General features: G+C 42.6%; 1 protein-coding gene and 1 pseudogene across 4 annotated transcripts in view; both read left to right on the plus strand.

Annotated features, from left to right (window-relative positions):
- The first annotated feature begins 9,258 nt into the window (after nucleotides 1-9,258).
- The window catches only part of LOC147458329 (Low-density receptor-like protein), a 97,158-nt gene continuing 89,660 nt past the window's right edge, over nucleotides 9,259-16,756 (plus strand). Inside the window, exons 1-2 of one of the 3 annotated variants that reach the window (XM_086512990.1) lie at nucleotides 9,259-9,592; nucleotides 9,767-9,913. In XM_086512990.1, the coding sequence (XP_086369116.1) occupies nucleotides 9,439-9,592; nucleotides 9,767-9,913 (301 nt within the window). In that variant the 5' untranslated portion in view covers nucleotides 9,259-9,438. The remainder of the gene's footprint in view (nucleotides 9,593-9,766; nucleotides 9,914-16,756) is intronic. The other 2 variants (XM_086512991.1, XM_086512992.1) reach the window with 2 other exon arrangements.
- On the plus strand, nucleotides 11,970-15,204 carry LOC147458330 (uncharacterized; annotated as a pseudogene). Its single transcript, XR_015188025.1, has 4 exons — nucleotides 11,970-13,696; nucleotides 13,800-14,145; nucleotides 14,271-14,432; nucleotides 14,522-15,204. The product of XR_015188025.1 is annotated as an uncharacterized LOC147458330 (transcript).

The raw sequence follows: 16,756 nt of genomic DNA on the forward strand, positions 1-16,756 counted from the left end.
TGTGAACATTGTATTTATGAGAAACAAGCTAGGACCACCTCATCGCCATTGACTAGGAAGCGATTACAACCACTAGAACTTGTCCATTGTGGTCCTATGCTGACCAAGTCTTTAGGGGGAGCTAGCTACTTTATGACTTTTATAGATGAGTCCCCTAGGAAGGTGTTAGTTTATGCTTTGCGACATAAGGATCAGGTTCTTTCTAAAAATTCTTAGCATTGCTAGAAAATAAAGTCTGGCAAGGAGATAAAAAGCTTGAGGGTTGATAATGGTGGAGAATACATCTCTCCAAGGAGTTCAAGAATTTTTATAGAAAGAGAGGTACCAAGAGGTAGCTTATTGCACCTTACACACCTTATGAAATTGGAATTGCAAAAAGGATGGATTGTACAATTCACAAGTGAGTCACAACCATGTTTTCTATGGAAAATCTGGCTCAAGGCTTTTGGGAAGAGGACATACTGACAATAGTATATATCATCAATGGGTCACCTAGTACACCAATGAATTACCAAATTCCAAAGGAGCCATGGTCTGAAAAGAAATCAAATTATGATCATTTGTGTGTCTTTGGATGCGAGTCACATGCACATGTGCCCAAGAAACTTTGGAAAAAGCTGGATCCAGGTCACACAAGTGCATTTTTATTGATCATTGTGGAGATGGAAAGATGGGATATTGTCTTTGGCTCTCAAAATCTTGCAAAAAAATTTACAATTCACATGTTATCTTCAATGAGTCAAAGATGCACAAGAAACCTATCAAAGAGGTTGCGTATAGAAAAGTCACATTTTAGGACATTCCCTGGGAATTTGTGGGAACTCACAAGCCTATTGATGTACCTTCCACTAGTAGTGCCCCAATTGACAAGGTAAAGAGCAATAGTCATGCTTTGAGGCTATCTATTAGATCCTCACTAAGGGATTTCAGGTGGTTGGACTATGTCATTCTAGCTGACTACGGTGAGCCATTTTGTTACAAAGAAAATGGATGACAAGGTCAAGTGGGAGCAGGCCATGCAATCTGAGTACAACTCGATTGTTAGCAATGAGACATGGGAGTTGGTTGAATTTCGAAAAGGCAAGTAGGCCTTACCTTGTAAATGGGTTTACAAGAAAAATTTTACATATGATGATCCATAGCCTAAATGCAAGGCTTGATTGGTTGTTAAGAGATTCAAGCAGCAGAAGGGAGTTGATTTTTATGAAATCTTCTTGTCTCTGGTCAAGATGACTACATTGCGTGTAGTGCTTGAGGACTTGGCGTAGTAGCCATTGAGGACCTAGAACTTGTCCAAATGGATACGAAGATATCTTTTCTTCATGGGGATCTAGAAGAAGATGTTTACATGAAGCAACCTCAAGGTTTTGAATAGCCTAGTAGGGAGGACCTTGTATGCAAACTCAAGAAAGCACTTTATAACTTAAAGCAAGGTTCAAGGCAATGGTATAATAAATTTGACACTTTTATGTGGTCAAGGGTTTTAGAAGGAGTCGAGAGAATCATTGCTTGTATGCAAAGAAACTCAGTGATGGTTCTTTAGTCATTCTTAGTGGTATCAAAAAATTGATGCGTTTATGTGGTCAAGGGTTTTAGGAATCACTGCTTGTATACAAAGAATCTCAGTGATGGTTCTTTAGTCATTCTCAATTTATTGGCAAATGATGCAGGAAAGTCCACTGAGGAGATTGCCAAAACAAAGCAAATGCTAAACAAAACTTTGCTATGAAGGATTTGTGCAAAGAAAATCAAATTTTTTGGTATGCATATCAAGAGAGATAGGAAAGAGGAACTGCATCTTGCTTGAAGTTCAAGTCTTGTCACCACGTGTTCAGTGGTAACGCTACTAGGACCAAAGAGAATTTGTTCAAAGTGCCATGCAATGTTGGGCCTTGTGGTTTACCTCTACAAGACATCTATGACGCAATTCCTAATTATGCACAAAAGGCAACACTTGAGAGTAAAAATAGAGGGTAATGCAAAAGTGATCATACTATGGGAAGAGAAGATCTAATACATGAAGAGGGACCTGTTGCAAATGAGGAGAGGGAGCCGATGTGCACTCAAATAGAGAATATTAAAATCTTTATTTTCAAAGTGAAGTGTAATGTAGTGCACAACCCTATCTTCAAAGATGCATTGATGATAAGTACCACCAAAAAAGGATATGTGATATTGGATTATAATAAAATGCGCACAAAGTATGTTGAAAAAGTAAAAGATGAGGTGGAAAGTACACTCAAACGTGCGATGTTGGAATACGTTACTTCCTTTGGTTGTACTATAATCTTGGATGGATGGACCAATTGTCTGCAGAAGCTTTGATCAATGTGGTTTGTAGTCATGTGTGGATGTATGTGCATGAAATAGCACTAGGGTGAACTACATCCTGCTTGAAGTTCAAGTCTTGTCACCACGTGTTCAGTGGTAATGCTACTAGGATCAAAGAGAATTTGTTCAAAGTGCCATGCAATGTTGGGCCTTGTGGTTTACATCCACAAGACATCTATGACATAATTCCTAATTATGCACAAAAGGCAAAGGCTATACTTGAGAGTAAAAATAGAGGGTCATGCAAAAGCGATCATACTATGGGAAGAGCAGATCTAATACATGAAGAGGGACCTGTTGCAAATGAGGAGAGGGAGCCGATATGCACTCAAATAGAGAATATTAAAATCTTTATTTTCAAAGTGAAGTGTAATGTAGTGCATAACCCTATCTTCAAAGATGCATTGATGATAAGTACCGCCAAAAAAGGATCTGTGATATTGTATTATAATAAAATGCGCACAAAGTATGTTGAAAAAGTAAAAGATGAGGTGGAAAGTACACTCAAACGTGTGATGTTGGAACACGTTACTTCCTTTGGTTGTACTATAATCTTGGATGGATGGACCAATTGTCTGAAGAAGCCTTTGATCAATGTGATGCTAATTTTTCCCCGAGGTTCAATATTCTCAAAAACCATTGACACATCTTTGAAAGAAAATACAATTACCTTTCTAACAAAAATATATAAGCGTGCCATATCAAAATGTATAGGCCAAGGAATGTAACAGCCAATCATCACTGACAATGCTACAAATTATAAAGGCCGCAGGTCTTGCAATTCAAGCAACATACCCAAAATTAACATGTGCCATGTGTTGCACATAATATCAATTTGATTATGAAAGATATCGGCAAATTTGATGAAATAAAGAGCACACTACTGAAAGAAAACACAATAGTAAAATTTATTAGAGAGCATCAATTTTCATATGCTCTATTTAGAACAAGGTCACTTAACAAGGCATTATAAATCTTTTGTATGACTAGGTTTGCCACTGCATATTATGTGTTGTCAATGTTGAGTGAGTAAAGATATACGCTCTACGTATTCTTTGTAACTATGATAGGTTGTGTTGGAGATTATCTCACGCTTCAACAATGACTAAATTGATTATTTAATCTTTTAATCAATTAAATTGATAATGATCACTCTTGTGTTAGAGCTATTAGCTCACACAGTTGAGTTATTAGTGAAGTCGCAGAGCGGAGCTTAGATCGACTCACACACACACACACACACACACACACAAAGATACACAGACAGAGAGCTTACACAGTACGCAGAGAATTTGTTGAAGGGTTATCTCCCAAATCTTATTATTCACACAAGTATAAGTGAGTATATACAAAGAGTTAGTGATAAGCGAGTTAGGCGGCCGGCCGGCCATATCCGTATAAGAGGCCACTTGGACTTTAATCCCAACAACCTCCCACTTAAAGTCCAATGTAGCACTTTAAGTTACTGTAAATCTATGAACATAAATGTACAAAGATTTACATGGCTGCCATCCATCCAATGCCCAATAACTCACGACAATGCACAAAGCCCTCTCCTGGAAGTCTCTTTGTGAGTAGATCAGCAGGATTGTCCTTGGTGTGGATCTTCATCAATTGTATCTGCTTGTCTTCAAGTACTTCCCTAATGAAGTGATATTTCACATCAATATACTTAGTCTTCAAATGGAAAATTGGATTCTTTGCCAATTGTATAGCACTTTGACTATCACAATATAACTCTGGCATATCTACTTTGATTCCCAAGTCTGCTACCAATATACCAAGCCAAATAGCTTCTTTGCATGCCTCATTTGTTGCAATATACTCAGCTTCTGTAGTAGACTGCGTAATACAATCTTGTAATCGAGATCGCCATGATATGGCACCTCCAGCCAATGTAAAGACATAGCCTGATGTAGATCTCCTCTTATCCAAGTCTCCTACATAATCTGAGTCAGTGTATCCTCTGACACTCAAATCCTGACTACCATAGCATATGTCCATACTCTTTGTATGTTTTAAGTATCTCATGATACCTTTCACTGCCTCCCAATGTTTCTTGACAAGATTTGACATATATCTGCTAACCACTCCCACTGCAAATGCAATATCCGAACATGTAGCAATCATTGCATACATCAAACTCCCACATGCAGACACATACGGCACCGGATCCATTTCAACCTTTTCCACCTCAGACTGTGGGCAATATTGGTTGCTTAGTTTCACATATGATGGCAATGGTGTCATCAATGCCTTTCCCCTGTCCATATGGAAACGTTGCAACACCTTGTCAATATACTCTTCCTGAGATAAGTAAAGCATCTTCTTTGACCTATCTCACTGGATACGCATACCCAGTATATGACTTGCCTCACCCATGTCTTTCATGTCAAAAACCTTTGCCATTTTTGACTTAAGAGCTGAAATTTATGTCATTTTTCTACCAGCAAGTAACATGTCATCCACATACAAGATGAGGATTATCAAGCTACCATCCTTAGCTTGTCGAGTATACAGGCAATGATCTGACTCACTTCTCTTGTATCCTTGAGAAAGCATAAATTGGTGAAACTTCTTATACCATTCTCCATAGAGACTCTTTCTCAAACGACATACCAATTTCTCTTTGCCTTTCTCAACATACCCTTCTGGATGCTGTATATAAACCTCCTCATGCAAATCTCCATGAAGAAATGTCGTTTTCACATCCATCTGATGTAATGCAGATCATGGTTGGCAACCAAAGCAAGTACACTTCTCAATGTTGTCATCTTGACAACTGGTGAAAAGACTTCATCAAAATCTATTCCGTGTTCTTGCTTAAAACCCTTAGCAACCAACCGTGCTTTGTATTTTGGTTGTCCATCATGAGGAGTAAGCTTATACCTGTAAACCCACTTACAAGGTAGAGCTTTCTTGCCATCTGGCAATTGAACCAAATCCCACGTTTGATTCTTATGTAGAGCCGTCATCTCTGATTGCATGGCCAATTGCCATTTTTTCAAGTCAACCACTTGTAATGCCTCCTTGTAACAAGATGGTTCTCCGCAATCTGTGAGCATGACATAATTTAGAGGTGGCACATAACGATCAGGTGGTTTGGAGACACGCTCAAAATGTCTCACCACAATTGATTCTGCCTCTCTAGACACTATAGGCTGTTCCTGAGCCTGACCATGTGTCTTGATGTGCTAGCATTAGGTCCATCTTCCCTGAAGACAACTCTTCTGATCTCCTCTGTCTTCTGTGGCTTAGCGTGAAACTTGGCTTCATTGAAATGCACATCATTGATACGAATAACTTTTCTGGACTTAGGATCCCAAAGCCGGTAACCCATCTCGCCTGATTCTCCGTAGCCAAGAAATATACACTTCCTGCTCTTTGGTTCTAACTTATTCCTCAAATCCTTAGAAATATGGCTATAAGCTTCACAACCAAAGACTCTGAGATGCTTATACGAAGGTGCCTTGCCTGTCCATAGCATCTCGGACACTTCACTCTTATCCAGAACCCTACTAGGAGACCTGTTGATCAAATGGACTGCTGTAGCCACTGCTTCCGCCCAAAATCCATCAGTCAACTCAACATTTGACAACATGCTTCTGACCTTCTCTTGTATGGTCCTATTCATACGTTACGTTCTGCAACTCCATTTTGTGAAGGATTGTATGGTGCAGTAAGTTCCCGCTTTATCCCTTTTGCTTCACAAAAGTCTTGGAAAGCCTTGGAAACGGACTCTCCACCATTGTCTGTCCTTAAGCATCTCAACTTTTGACCACTCTAATTCTCCACAAGTTGCAAGAATGTCTTAAAGACCTTGAGCACCTCATCCTTGTGCTTCAAGAAGTAAACCCATACTCTGTGAGAATATTCGTCTATAAAGGTACAAAAGTACGCTGCTCCCCCTAGCGACAAACTAGCCATTGGTCCGCATAGATCACTGTGCACAAGAGCTAACCGTTCGTCCCTACGATTCCTCTTTGATCTGTGCGGTTCTTGTGTTTGCTTACCATACACACAATGCTCACAAAACTCAAAATCTTGAAATGAAAATCCAGGCAAATAACCATAACGAGAAAGTATTTCCATTCCTCTTTTTGACATATGTCCCAGCCTACGATGCCACAATGACACACTTGGCTGCTCAATCACATTAATTACATGGTTTTTAACCTCTAAAACATGTAAAGTGTACAGAGTTCGTGACTTGCTACCATGTGCTACAATCATTGAACCTTTGGAGATCTTCCAAGTGTTGTTTCCAAAGACTGTCACATAACCCGCATCATCCAACTTCCCTGTATTGTTCAAGCTCTTTCGAATGGTTGGAACATGTCTGACATTCTTGAGCAATAAAGAAGAACCATTCTGAAATTTTAACTGCACATCTCCCACTCCAAGTATGTCACAAACCTGTTCATTGCCAAGTCTGACATAATCTTTAGTAGCCACATATGATGTAAACCACTCTTTGTAAGGAGAGACATGTAGAGATGCCCCAGAGTCGATAATCCAATCACTCATGGCATAACCATCCTCTACAGTCAAAAAAGCAGAATCATAGCACTTGTGAGAAAGATGTCACCAGTTACAATTTCGGAATCACTGTCTGAACCAGATCCTGTGACATTCACTTCTTCAATCTTCACTGAACTCTTCTTCTTATCATCTTGCTCAGAACTCTTAGCTTTGCCTTTTTCTTGTTTCCATTTTTTACAGTCCTTTCTCATGTGACCCTTGTTGCCACAATGATAGCACTCTGTGTCATTGTGTGAAATTCATTGAGATGATTTGACGTGGTTGTCCCTTCCTTCATCTTCAAATCTACCAATTTCTTGAGCCAGTAAATTTGAGAAGCAGCACTTTGTTTCTCGTACATACCACATAGCTTTTGCCATACGCCATACGTTGTAGTCTCTTCTGCTACGTTGAAGTAAACATTTTCTGCAGTGTCAACATGATTGTGGAACAAGCTAACTCGTCAAGCTCTTCCCACTCATCTTCAGCCATACCTTCTGGTCTCTCCCCTTTGAGCTTCAATGGCTTCACTTGTTTTTTCTGCACCAAAACCTGCCAAATCTGCTTCTTCCAGAATGGAAAGTTTGTGCCATCCAGCTTCTTTATGTTGTAAAGAGTCTCACTTTGAGAAGATGCCATGTCTGCCAAACTGTTTACTCTTGGGAAAAATCCAACAGAGTTTCCCCTGTAAACTGGCCTCTGTACACAAAGAACAAGCTGTAAACAACAAGCTGAACACCTCTCCTCAAGAATTGTCAGTATTTTGAAAAATTTTGACAGAGTCTCCCCTGTAAACTAAGATCTGGAAACCAAAAGATAGCTCAAAAACAACCATAAATAGCTGACCAGTGACAAATCTAAAAATCTATGTAATATGATACCCTGTAAGCATACACTGTCTCCTGCCTGGGCGATCACAGAACCTGTATCTATCTCAAGACTGAACCCTGAACAATGCCTCAATGGCCTGACGCATAAGATGCAATCCAGTGTCTACACAAAGTCATATCCTATGGGATAAAAGTCGCCGAAGAGGATGCGTGTAGAGGGGAACTCCAGCAACCTAATCCACCTCACACTAGGTAACCCAACCCCTAGTGCTTGCTTCAAAAAACCTCACAGACGACCCTCTCAGATGGCTCAGCAAACTGCCCAGAACTAGCATACATCCTACAATAGACCAATCACTGTCCTATGACCGATGTGGCAGTCTTTCTGCTAGTGTGACTCACAACTAGCAGACCCACAATCACAGTACATCAATCTGCAATACATGCCAGTGGTGTCAAGCTATCGTATGGCCACACCTCCCTTGGAACCTGGCAAGCTCAAGAAGTAGCAATGCAGACTGTAATATATAAATATCTGATAATATATATGTGTACCCGGTCTATAGATGATGCTTTGAAGACTAATGAGTGATGTATGTCGATGCCGATATTGATGCCGACCACCTCTTGCTTGCCGATCTACACAAGACGGGTTTCTTTGTGGCTGAAACCTATCTTTTAATGTAGTGCTCAGAACAAAATTCTGAGGGAATAAACAGCTTCGAAAGGGGGGAAAAGCCTCAGGTCGCCTACTGGAAATACTCCAGGAATGCCGAGTGTGAATTTCCAAGCTCCGGATCCAAAATTTGCCTGAAAAGTGCGCGCGCGCGATTACGCAAAAACGCATTGCACCTCGCTCTGATACCAATTGAAGTCGCGAAGCGGAGCTTAGATCGACTCACACACACACACACACACACACACACATACACACACAGATACACAGACAGAGAGCTTACACAGTACGCAGAGAATTGTCGAAGGGTTATCTCCCAAATCTTATTATTCACATAAGTATAAGTGAGTATATACAAAGAGTTAGTGATAAGCAAGTTAGGCGGACGGGCGGCCATATCCGTAGAAGAGGCCACTTGGGATTTAATCCCAACAATTAGTGCATAATATACACTTTTCGTAGTCTAATAGACTACTTTCGTGTGACATAAACTTTCAGTGTTCTGTGTTTAGTAGTATCCACACTTGTGTTAGAGTTTTTAACTCACACAGTTAGACTACTTTTTCATAACAATAACTTTTAGTGATCTATTTTCTAAAATTTTATCTTCCATTGCATTACAATTAAATTGATTGTACATTTATTCAATTATTGATAACAAAATCTTATTCAAAAATCATAATCATTAAAAAGTGTGTGTGTGTGTGTGTGTGTGTGTGGTTGCACACGTCTCGATCGCCATGTCTTGACTTCGCTGCCGTGGATCCCACCGCTTGAGCTTCAAAAATTTCCCGTGCCCTTTAGTGCTCAGGAAGGAGGGAGGGGAGGGGGGGAAGGGGGGGGGTTTCGCCTAACCCAAGGATTGGCAGGTGAGGCTTAGTTTTAGCCTAATCAATTAATGACAGCGTGGACGAAGAACCGCTTCGCTCAAACCCGGCCGTAAGATGACTTCGAATTTTAGGCGATCGGAGGCTCACGTGTGCTCCTAATGTGGAAGGGACAATCCAAGAGATCTAAAAGGTAAATTAGACAATACAAAAGCACACCGAGTCACTGACTGGTTCCGCATCTACGTCGGACATGGCAACTCCAGCAGGGAAATGGACGCTGCGGATGCTGCTACTAGTTGCTCTCTGCATTGCGCTTTTCTACCTGGGCCGCCCCCTGTACTGGAAGCTATCCGCCTCTGCCCACGACTACTGGCTCCACAATTTTTCCGCCCAACAGCTGCAAGGTGATGCGTACAGACACCCCCCTGATCTGCCAATACTGAAACTTTTGAATCTAGTTCATGATCCAGAAGACTTAAAGTCCATTTCTCATGTCAATTTCTTTCAAGGGAATTAGGGACGACAATGTGTGAAAAGTAGATGAACATTCCTGATTTAAAGATTTGTTCAAATTGTAGATAAACCCACATTTTCTTTAACGCATGGAGGAAGGTCCCTTAACTGTCTCAGTCCGTACTCTGCCACGACCTGCAGATCCTGTTGTACTGTGCTGCGCATGCCCCACAAAAGCATATTGCTCAAGGAGGGCAGCGGAATACTCCCAGGTTGTGCATGCGTGCTGTTGTTCAATAGAGGCTTGCTCCCTTTGTAAGAGTTGTTGCGATACGACATGCCAAATTGTCATTTGTTAAGAAAAGACCAAGATCAAAACAAGTCAAGCCCAGGGTTTGTAATGATTGCCTTTGAATCGCTTATAGAGTTTCTAGGAGGTACACTGATAATAAGTGGCTGATTATATAGGGTTATTCGTTCATACCAGCTGATAAGTTTGCAAGTGATGAACTTTACAAGATATTATCACCAATTAAAGGTTGCTAGTTGTTAACCCTCACGGCTCACGGACACCCTATCACCTACGATGGACGTTGTAACCTACGGCGGACGTTGTATTATTTACTTATAGAGTCAAGCACCGGGTTTGTCGGTCCAATAAGAAAAGGGTAAGAGTGATCGCCGATGAGAGGCGCACTCTAACTATAACATTTAAGGGATTAGTTGGCTAAGCATGGGCGCCCAAGTGTGAATGGGGTGAGCTCATATAAAAGTCAACTAAACCTAAAATTCACTCATTCTCTCATTTGTGCAATAGAAGAGTGCTCTTGCTCCATCTCCATCTCCATCTTCTTCTTCTTCACCTCCTTGTGTGTGTGTATGTGAGAGTGAGAGAGAGAGAGAGAGAGAGAGAGAGAGAGAGAGAGAGAGAGAGAGCATTGCGGTGGCACGACGGTGGTGAAGCGGTTGAGCGCGACGTAGCGACGTCTCCTTCTTCTTCGCGGCGAGGAATCCTCCACGGCAGGAGCATAGAGCAGTGAGTGACACACCATTGCCCTCTTTTGAGTTTACTAGTTAAGCTAGTTGTGTGCTTGGAGCCGTCTGTGGTTCGCACACAGTGTTAGGCAAGTTCCTTGCTTCGACAGTGCGGCAAGGAGCGCACATTTTTGGCGCCGCTGTCGGGAAATCGCCCTGCACTAAGCCCAAGAGGCACTTTGTGCTTCTCCTATGAGTTGTTTGTAGTAGGAAAGAAGAGGAAGAGGAAGAGGAATGAGTTATTTTTCTGCAAGTTGTTAATTTCTGTATTGTCTGCAAGTTCTGTGATTTCTGCATAATGTTGTGTTTTCTGTTTGCACACAGTCTTTGCACAATTAGTAGTCGTTAGCTTGTTCGCAGTGAATGAATAAGCAGGTAGACAATTAGCAATTTCTGTTTGCACACAGTTTTCTGTCAAGGTTTGCGTGCACAGAGTCTTTGCACAGTAAGGTAGTGAGAGAGGAAGTAGGTGGACAGTTAGTCCACTGTCAGTAAGCAGTTAGCAGAATGGTTAACAGATTAGTTAGTGGTTAGCAGCACTGTTAGTAGGTAGATAAGGTAGTGAGCTGTCTGTGAGCTGTTGACAGAGAGGGTAGATAGGTGTTGACAGTGTGTGTGGCCAAGAAAGGGTCACCTAAACCGCGCGCGGTCGACGCCTCAAAAAATAAATAAATAAATAAATAAATAAATAAATATATAAAACCGAAAATATTTAAGCGTGAGTGACTGGGGGGCTATACTAAAATTTTAATCGGGATCGGGATCATTTCCCCAAGCCCAAGCTCAAGCCCAAGCCCAAGCCTTAGTCCTCAGTCTTATGATATATACTAGACTCACTCTTATATATATACCCTACCTCCTCAAGAGGGAATGAGAGCATGTGGGGCAAGTCCTCCACTCTCCTCCCTTCTCTTCCCACTTGCACCCTTAGACTTTCTAATTTGGGCCTAGTTCCCTATTAGAAATGGACGGTTTTAGGGATTCCGAGGGCTTTAAGTGACCAAACGGAGGGCTGTAAAGCACGGCACGTCTCTTTGATCGAGACGCTCGTTTTGAGCTATCATACGTTCTATTCTATAGTTGGTAAAAAAAAAAGGACCAAAAAATCAAAAAATAAATAAATAAAAAAAGACTTGGGTTCAGGGTAGAATCCGTACGTACGTACGATACCTTTTCGTACGGTACAACCGTACGGTACGGTACAGTACGTACTGTACGGTACAGTACGGCATAATTTTTTTTTTTTGGCGTTTTTTGCTCGGACAAATTCCGCTAGGGAGCGCTTCCAGTTGGGCTTATTAGTGTGAAGGGGGGAAGCCTTAGGCTTTTTTAATCGACCACTGTAGCAAAAGAGTCTCTGTTCTGTTACAGAGAAGTCTGCAGAGCAGTGCACAGAGTCCTGCAGAGCCGAGCTACGCGTGTGAAAAGGTACTGCTTCTGCCACGATGCACTCCGTACTCTTCTCTCGCACTCCGTACTCCTCATGTGCGTGCACTCTTTTGCATTTGCAATGTGCAGGATTCATTATGCCGCGTAAAACCAACCCCAACTGGTCGCTCCACACCAATGTTTTGAGGATCATCACGACCACTTCTCAGCAAGGTTCTGGTACACGCTTATGGCAATGCAAGTATTGTGGGGACCAATACACCAGCACTATTACGCGAGTCAAAAAAGCACTTGACAGGCATCGGGTGCATTGATAAGATTGGTGCATGTGAGAAAATACCACCACCTTTGAGGGAGCAGCTTATTCAAGAGTATTTTCCTGTTGATGCTCCTGCTTTGAGAGGTGCTCCCAGCACACAGGATGCTTTACATGATGCTTTTGTTGGAGAGCTGGAGTCTTTAGGTGCGGAGACAGAGGTTGGAGGAGGTTCGGCCTCCATGCAATCCCCTACTTCCAGGAAGAGAGCACGTGTTGGTGGTGAAGGTGAGGATTCCTTGCCACGTGAAAAAGGTACATCTGAAACACCAACGCAGACCACTTTGCCTAGTCGCATCTCTTCTCAGGCTTGGGTGAAAGAGCGTCAGAGGGTGGCAGAGATGGAGATATGTCGCACTCTTATTGAGTGCAACATATCTTTCAATGTTTTGCGCACAGATCAGTGGAAAAGAATGGTAAAAGCCATTGCACAGGTGGGGCCTACTGAGACATGGACAGGTCTTGATTACACAAAGATGCGCACCACTATGTTAGATGAACAAAAGGCCTTAATTGACAAGGCGCTTACGCCTGTGAAAGCTGGATGGAAGGAGTTTGGATGTACCATTATCTCAGATGGTTGGGCAGACATATGCAAACGACATATAATCAATATTCTTGTGTCTTCTGCTTTGGGCACCTATTTCTTGCGTGCTGTGGATGCAGGAAAAGCAGGGGAAAAGATCACGGCTGAGTTTATTTTTGGTCACATCAAAACAGCCATAGAGGAGGTTGGCAAGGAGAATGTTGTGCAGGTGGTGACAGATAATGCAGCTAATTGCAAGGCAATGGGATTTATGGTGGAGCAACATTTTCCTGGCATAGTGTGGACTCCATGTGCTGCACATTGTTTGGATTTGCTCATGGAGGATATTGGCAAACTTTCATGGGTGCAGCCCATAGTTGCAGATGTAGTCAAGGTCACCACATTCTTTCGCAAGAAACATCAGGCTCTTGCTATCTTCCGCAGCCATAGCACTTTGGATATGGTTCGACCTTCAAAAACCAGGTTTGCCTACATTTACTTGGTTTTTCAGAGGCTCTACAAACTTAGAGATCCACTACTACAGACAGTGGTGGATCCAAAATGGCGAGGCATGTCAAGATCGCAGGATGAATCTACAAAATACTTGCAGAGGCGGATCCTTGATGAGAGCTTTTGGCAGGAAGTGCACGCTCTTTCAATGGCACTCAAGCCAGTCTACGTCCTCCTTTGATTGACGGATATGGAGGGATCGACCTTGGGACTAGTCTATCATCTGTTTATGTAGATGAAAGACCACGTTTCCAAATGCGATCTGTTGACTATTGATCGGTAAGGGTTCCTCATGTTCTAATGGTTGTAACTTGTCTATTTTAACCGTCAAGTCTAAGTTATAACAGTTAACTTGTATTGACAAGTTGTTTTGATATTTCAGCCGATCAGATTTATTGGGATGTGTTGAGAGCCGCTGGACTTTCATGAGCCGTCCCATACATGCGATGGCTGCCATGCTTCATCCTCTCTACAAGTCGCCAGAGCTATGGAGTGATACCTTGCTTAGCACAAAACAATCAGAGTATGTTGGGCTCATGTTTTCAGAGGATGATCAACTTGGGATAGACAAGGAATTCACCAACTACATGAATGGCATTGGCGCTTCTTTCACGAGAGCAGTTTCTTTGAGGAAGGAAGCCACAAAGTATCCTTTGACGTGGTGGCACTCGTATGGAAGAGTTGGTCTTCCCAACCTCTCACGCATTGCTCTTCGTATCCTTTCCCAGGTTAGGAAACTGCCATCCATGATTACATTGTATATATCATTTTAAACTTCTAACTTTATCTTTATATTACTTGACACTTGTCACTCTCTTGCTGATAATTGCGCTCTTGCTTGATCACTGAGCAGGATTGCTCGGCTGGAGCATGTGAGCGCAATTGGAGTGCTTACTCTCTCATACACACGAAGATTCGAAATCGCCTTAGCACTTCTCAGTTGGAGAAGTTGGTGTATTGCAGAGCCAACATGAGGCTCGTGCGGAGTTACCATTCTTTGGGGCAACCCAAACAGGTAATTACCTTGATGTTGGCCACTGTAAACTCAACCTGCAAGCATATGCCATAAATAAGTCAGTTTAACTTTATTTTACTCTTCAACAGGTTGATGCGACAGAGCTGAAAATGGTAGATGATCCTAGACCAGAGGAGGTGGACCGACAGATTAGAGACGAACAGGAGCAGATTCTCAGAGAGCTGCATAGAGAGCTCGAGAGCGTGGATCGTCGTGTGACTAGATTACGTGCACGAGCTCTTAGCCTTCCTCTACGCACGGTGGGAGGAGATCCAGACACTGTGAGACGAGAGAGTATTCGCAGGGGGAAGCTTCCTATTCGCTCCATTCGCAGGCGAGCGAATGAAGCTGTCCGGCTCATCCATGCAGAGATTGCTGATATGCCTGAGGAGCCTTGTGGTGCAGCGGTGCTTGTACCAGAGTTGACATATGCTGAGCCTGACCCTGAGTTTGATGAGGAGGGCAATGTCCTTGATGATGGGGGCTTGCTCTCTACTGACGATTCATCTTTCGCATCTGACACAGACTTTTGAGGCCGCACGTCTTAGTGCACACTGGTGACTTCATGCTTTGGAGGACAGGCTGCAACAGACTTTTATTGTTATTATGGCATTGTAGTATTTCACAGTACTTTGTTTTGGATCTTGATTCAGTTTGTATGGTATATGCCCACTTCTGGCTAATGCCATGGACATGATGTTTGAACTTTGTAGTTGTTATTTGGTCTTATGATTTATGGTCATTGGTTTTCTCATTGAGTATTGAATCTTGAGTCATTAAGTTTTTGGATCAATATGTTCATTTTAAGCATTGCATTGTTAATGAGGTTGAATTTTGAAAGGTCTGTGAACTTAAATTTAGTGTAATTGTCTTTTTTTACAAATGGTACGTACCTGTCACGTACTTAAAGGTTGGTTCAGTACGGAAGTACGTTCCGTACGTACCTAAACCGTACCGTACACTACGTACCTTTCCACCTTGCTTGGGTTGCAAAACACCCAAAATTACTAGGTGAGCAGCCTTCACGGGCACTCACTGATACTTCTAGGGGATCCAAGTCATATGAACCTACGCTCTGGACGCTCTGGACGAGTGTTAGAGCACGAGCATATTGGTAGTGCCTCCATTTACGCGGGCACCCATTATTCCTTCACCCTAGGTTCTGGACCTTCGGCCGGGACTCAAGGTAGCGCGACCCAAGATCCTTATATCGCGTCTAGTGATTCTTCCTCTGACTACGAAGTCATGGAGGGGTATCCTACACCAAACCCTGATAGTTCAAGTCAAGACATGCATGCCATGGGCCCACGGCCCGGGTCCAGCGTGTTTAGCCGCTTAAAAGAGACCCTTAGTAGAGCTACTTGCTCCGAACATGCGGTTAATGAAATAAATGAACGGAGTGGGGAAGTAAATTCGTCATTCATGTCTAAAATAGACCCTATGCTTCTTGAGAGTGTGCATGTGAATGTTCCATCCACTGCACCTCCTGATCCTTTAGGACTATCTCCCTCTGAGGTTTTACTACCCGATGGTAGGAGTCTTGCTGAAGTACAAGAGATCGAACGCTATATGCAAGCAACAAGGGAGAGGGAAATTGAGAACCTACGAAGGCTAGAACAAAGTCGAGCCCTGAAAGCAAAGGCTCCTATGACAACAATCATGCCAGCCGAGCAACCGAGTGCTCCCAAGGTAGCAGTCACGGAGGGGCAAGCGATGGGGAGCAATAATGCTTCCACTTCTAGAGAAACCTCCAGCACGCCAGGCTTAGATGGGATATTCCTAAACGAAAATTGGGAGTATGACCTACAAGCAGAAGCTTTAACTGATCGGTACACAGGACACACCTATCATGTGGGTTGGTTAGATGTTCTACAATCCACATCGGGTGCTACTAGCATAGATGAGCAACAACAGAAAGTCTGTGATGTCCTCCATAGGATTGTCGAGTTAGAAAGACAGAACACAGGGATCAACATGCCTTCAATAGGCCTAATGAGATTCTTGGATGTGGGAAAGGCCAACCAACCAACCCTATCACAAATAGAGACTCCCTTAGTGAGCCCCATTGATCCTCCATATGTTGTTTCGCCAGGAGCCTCAGTACTATCTGAGCCCACAAGTGACAGCTTTACCTTCCTAGATCTAGCTCATCTTTCTCTTAATGACACTACGGCTACCATGCATATCCCAGTGGTGAGCATGACAAGAAGTACACCATGGAGTTCATTTGTTAATACTGCGCCGATGCCTAGTAGCACAGTGCCCCCAACTATACCTACATATATGTATCAATCATGTGCACCTGTCGTACCTCAGTCTCATGT

The sequence above is a fragment of the Adiantum capillus-veneris genome, chromosome 5 (assembly GCF_014529385.1).
Source record: "Adiantum capillus-veneris isolate H3 chromosome 5, ASM1452938v2, whole genome shotgun sequence".
NCBI lineage: Eukaryota > Viridiplantae > Streptophyta > Polypodiopsida > Polypodiales > Pteridaceae > Adiantum > Adiantum capillus-veneris.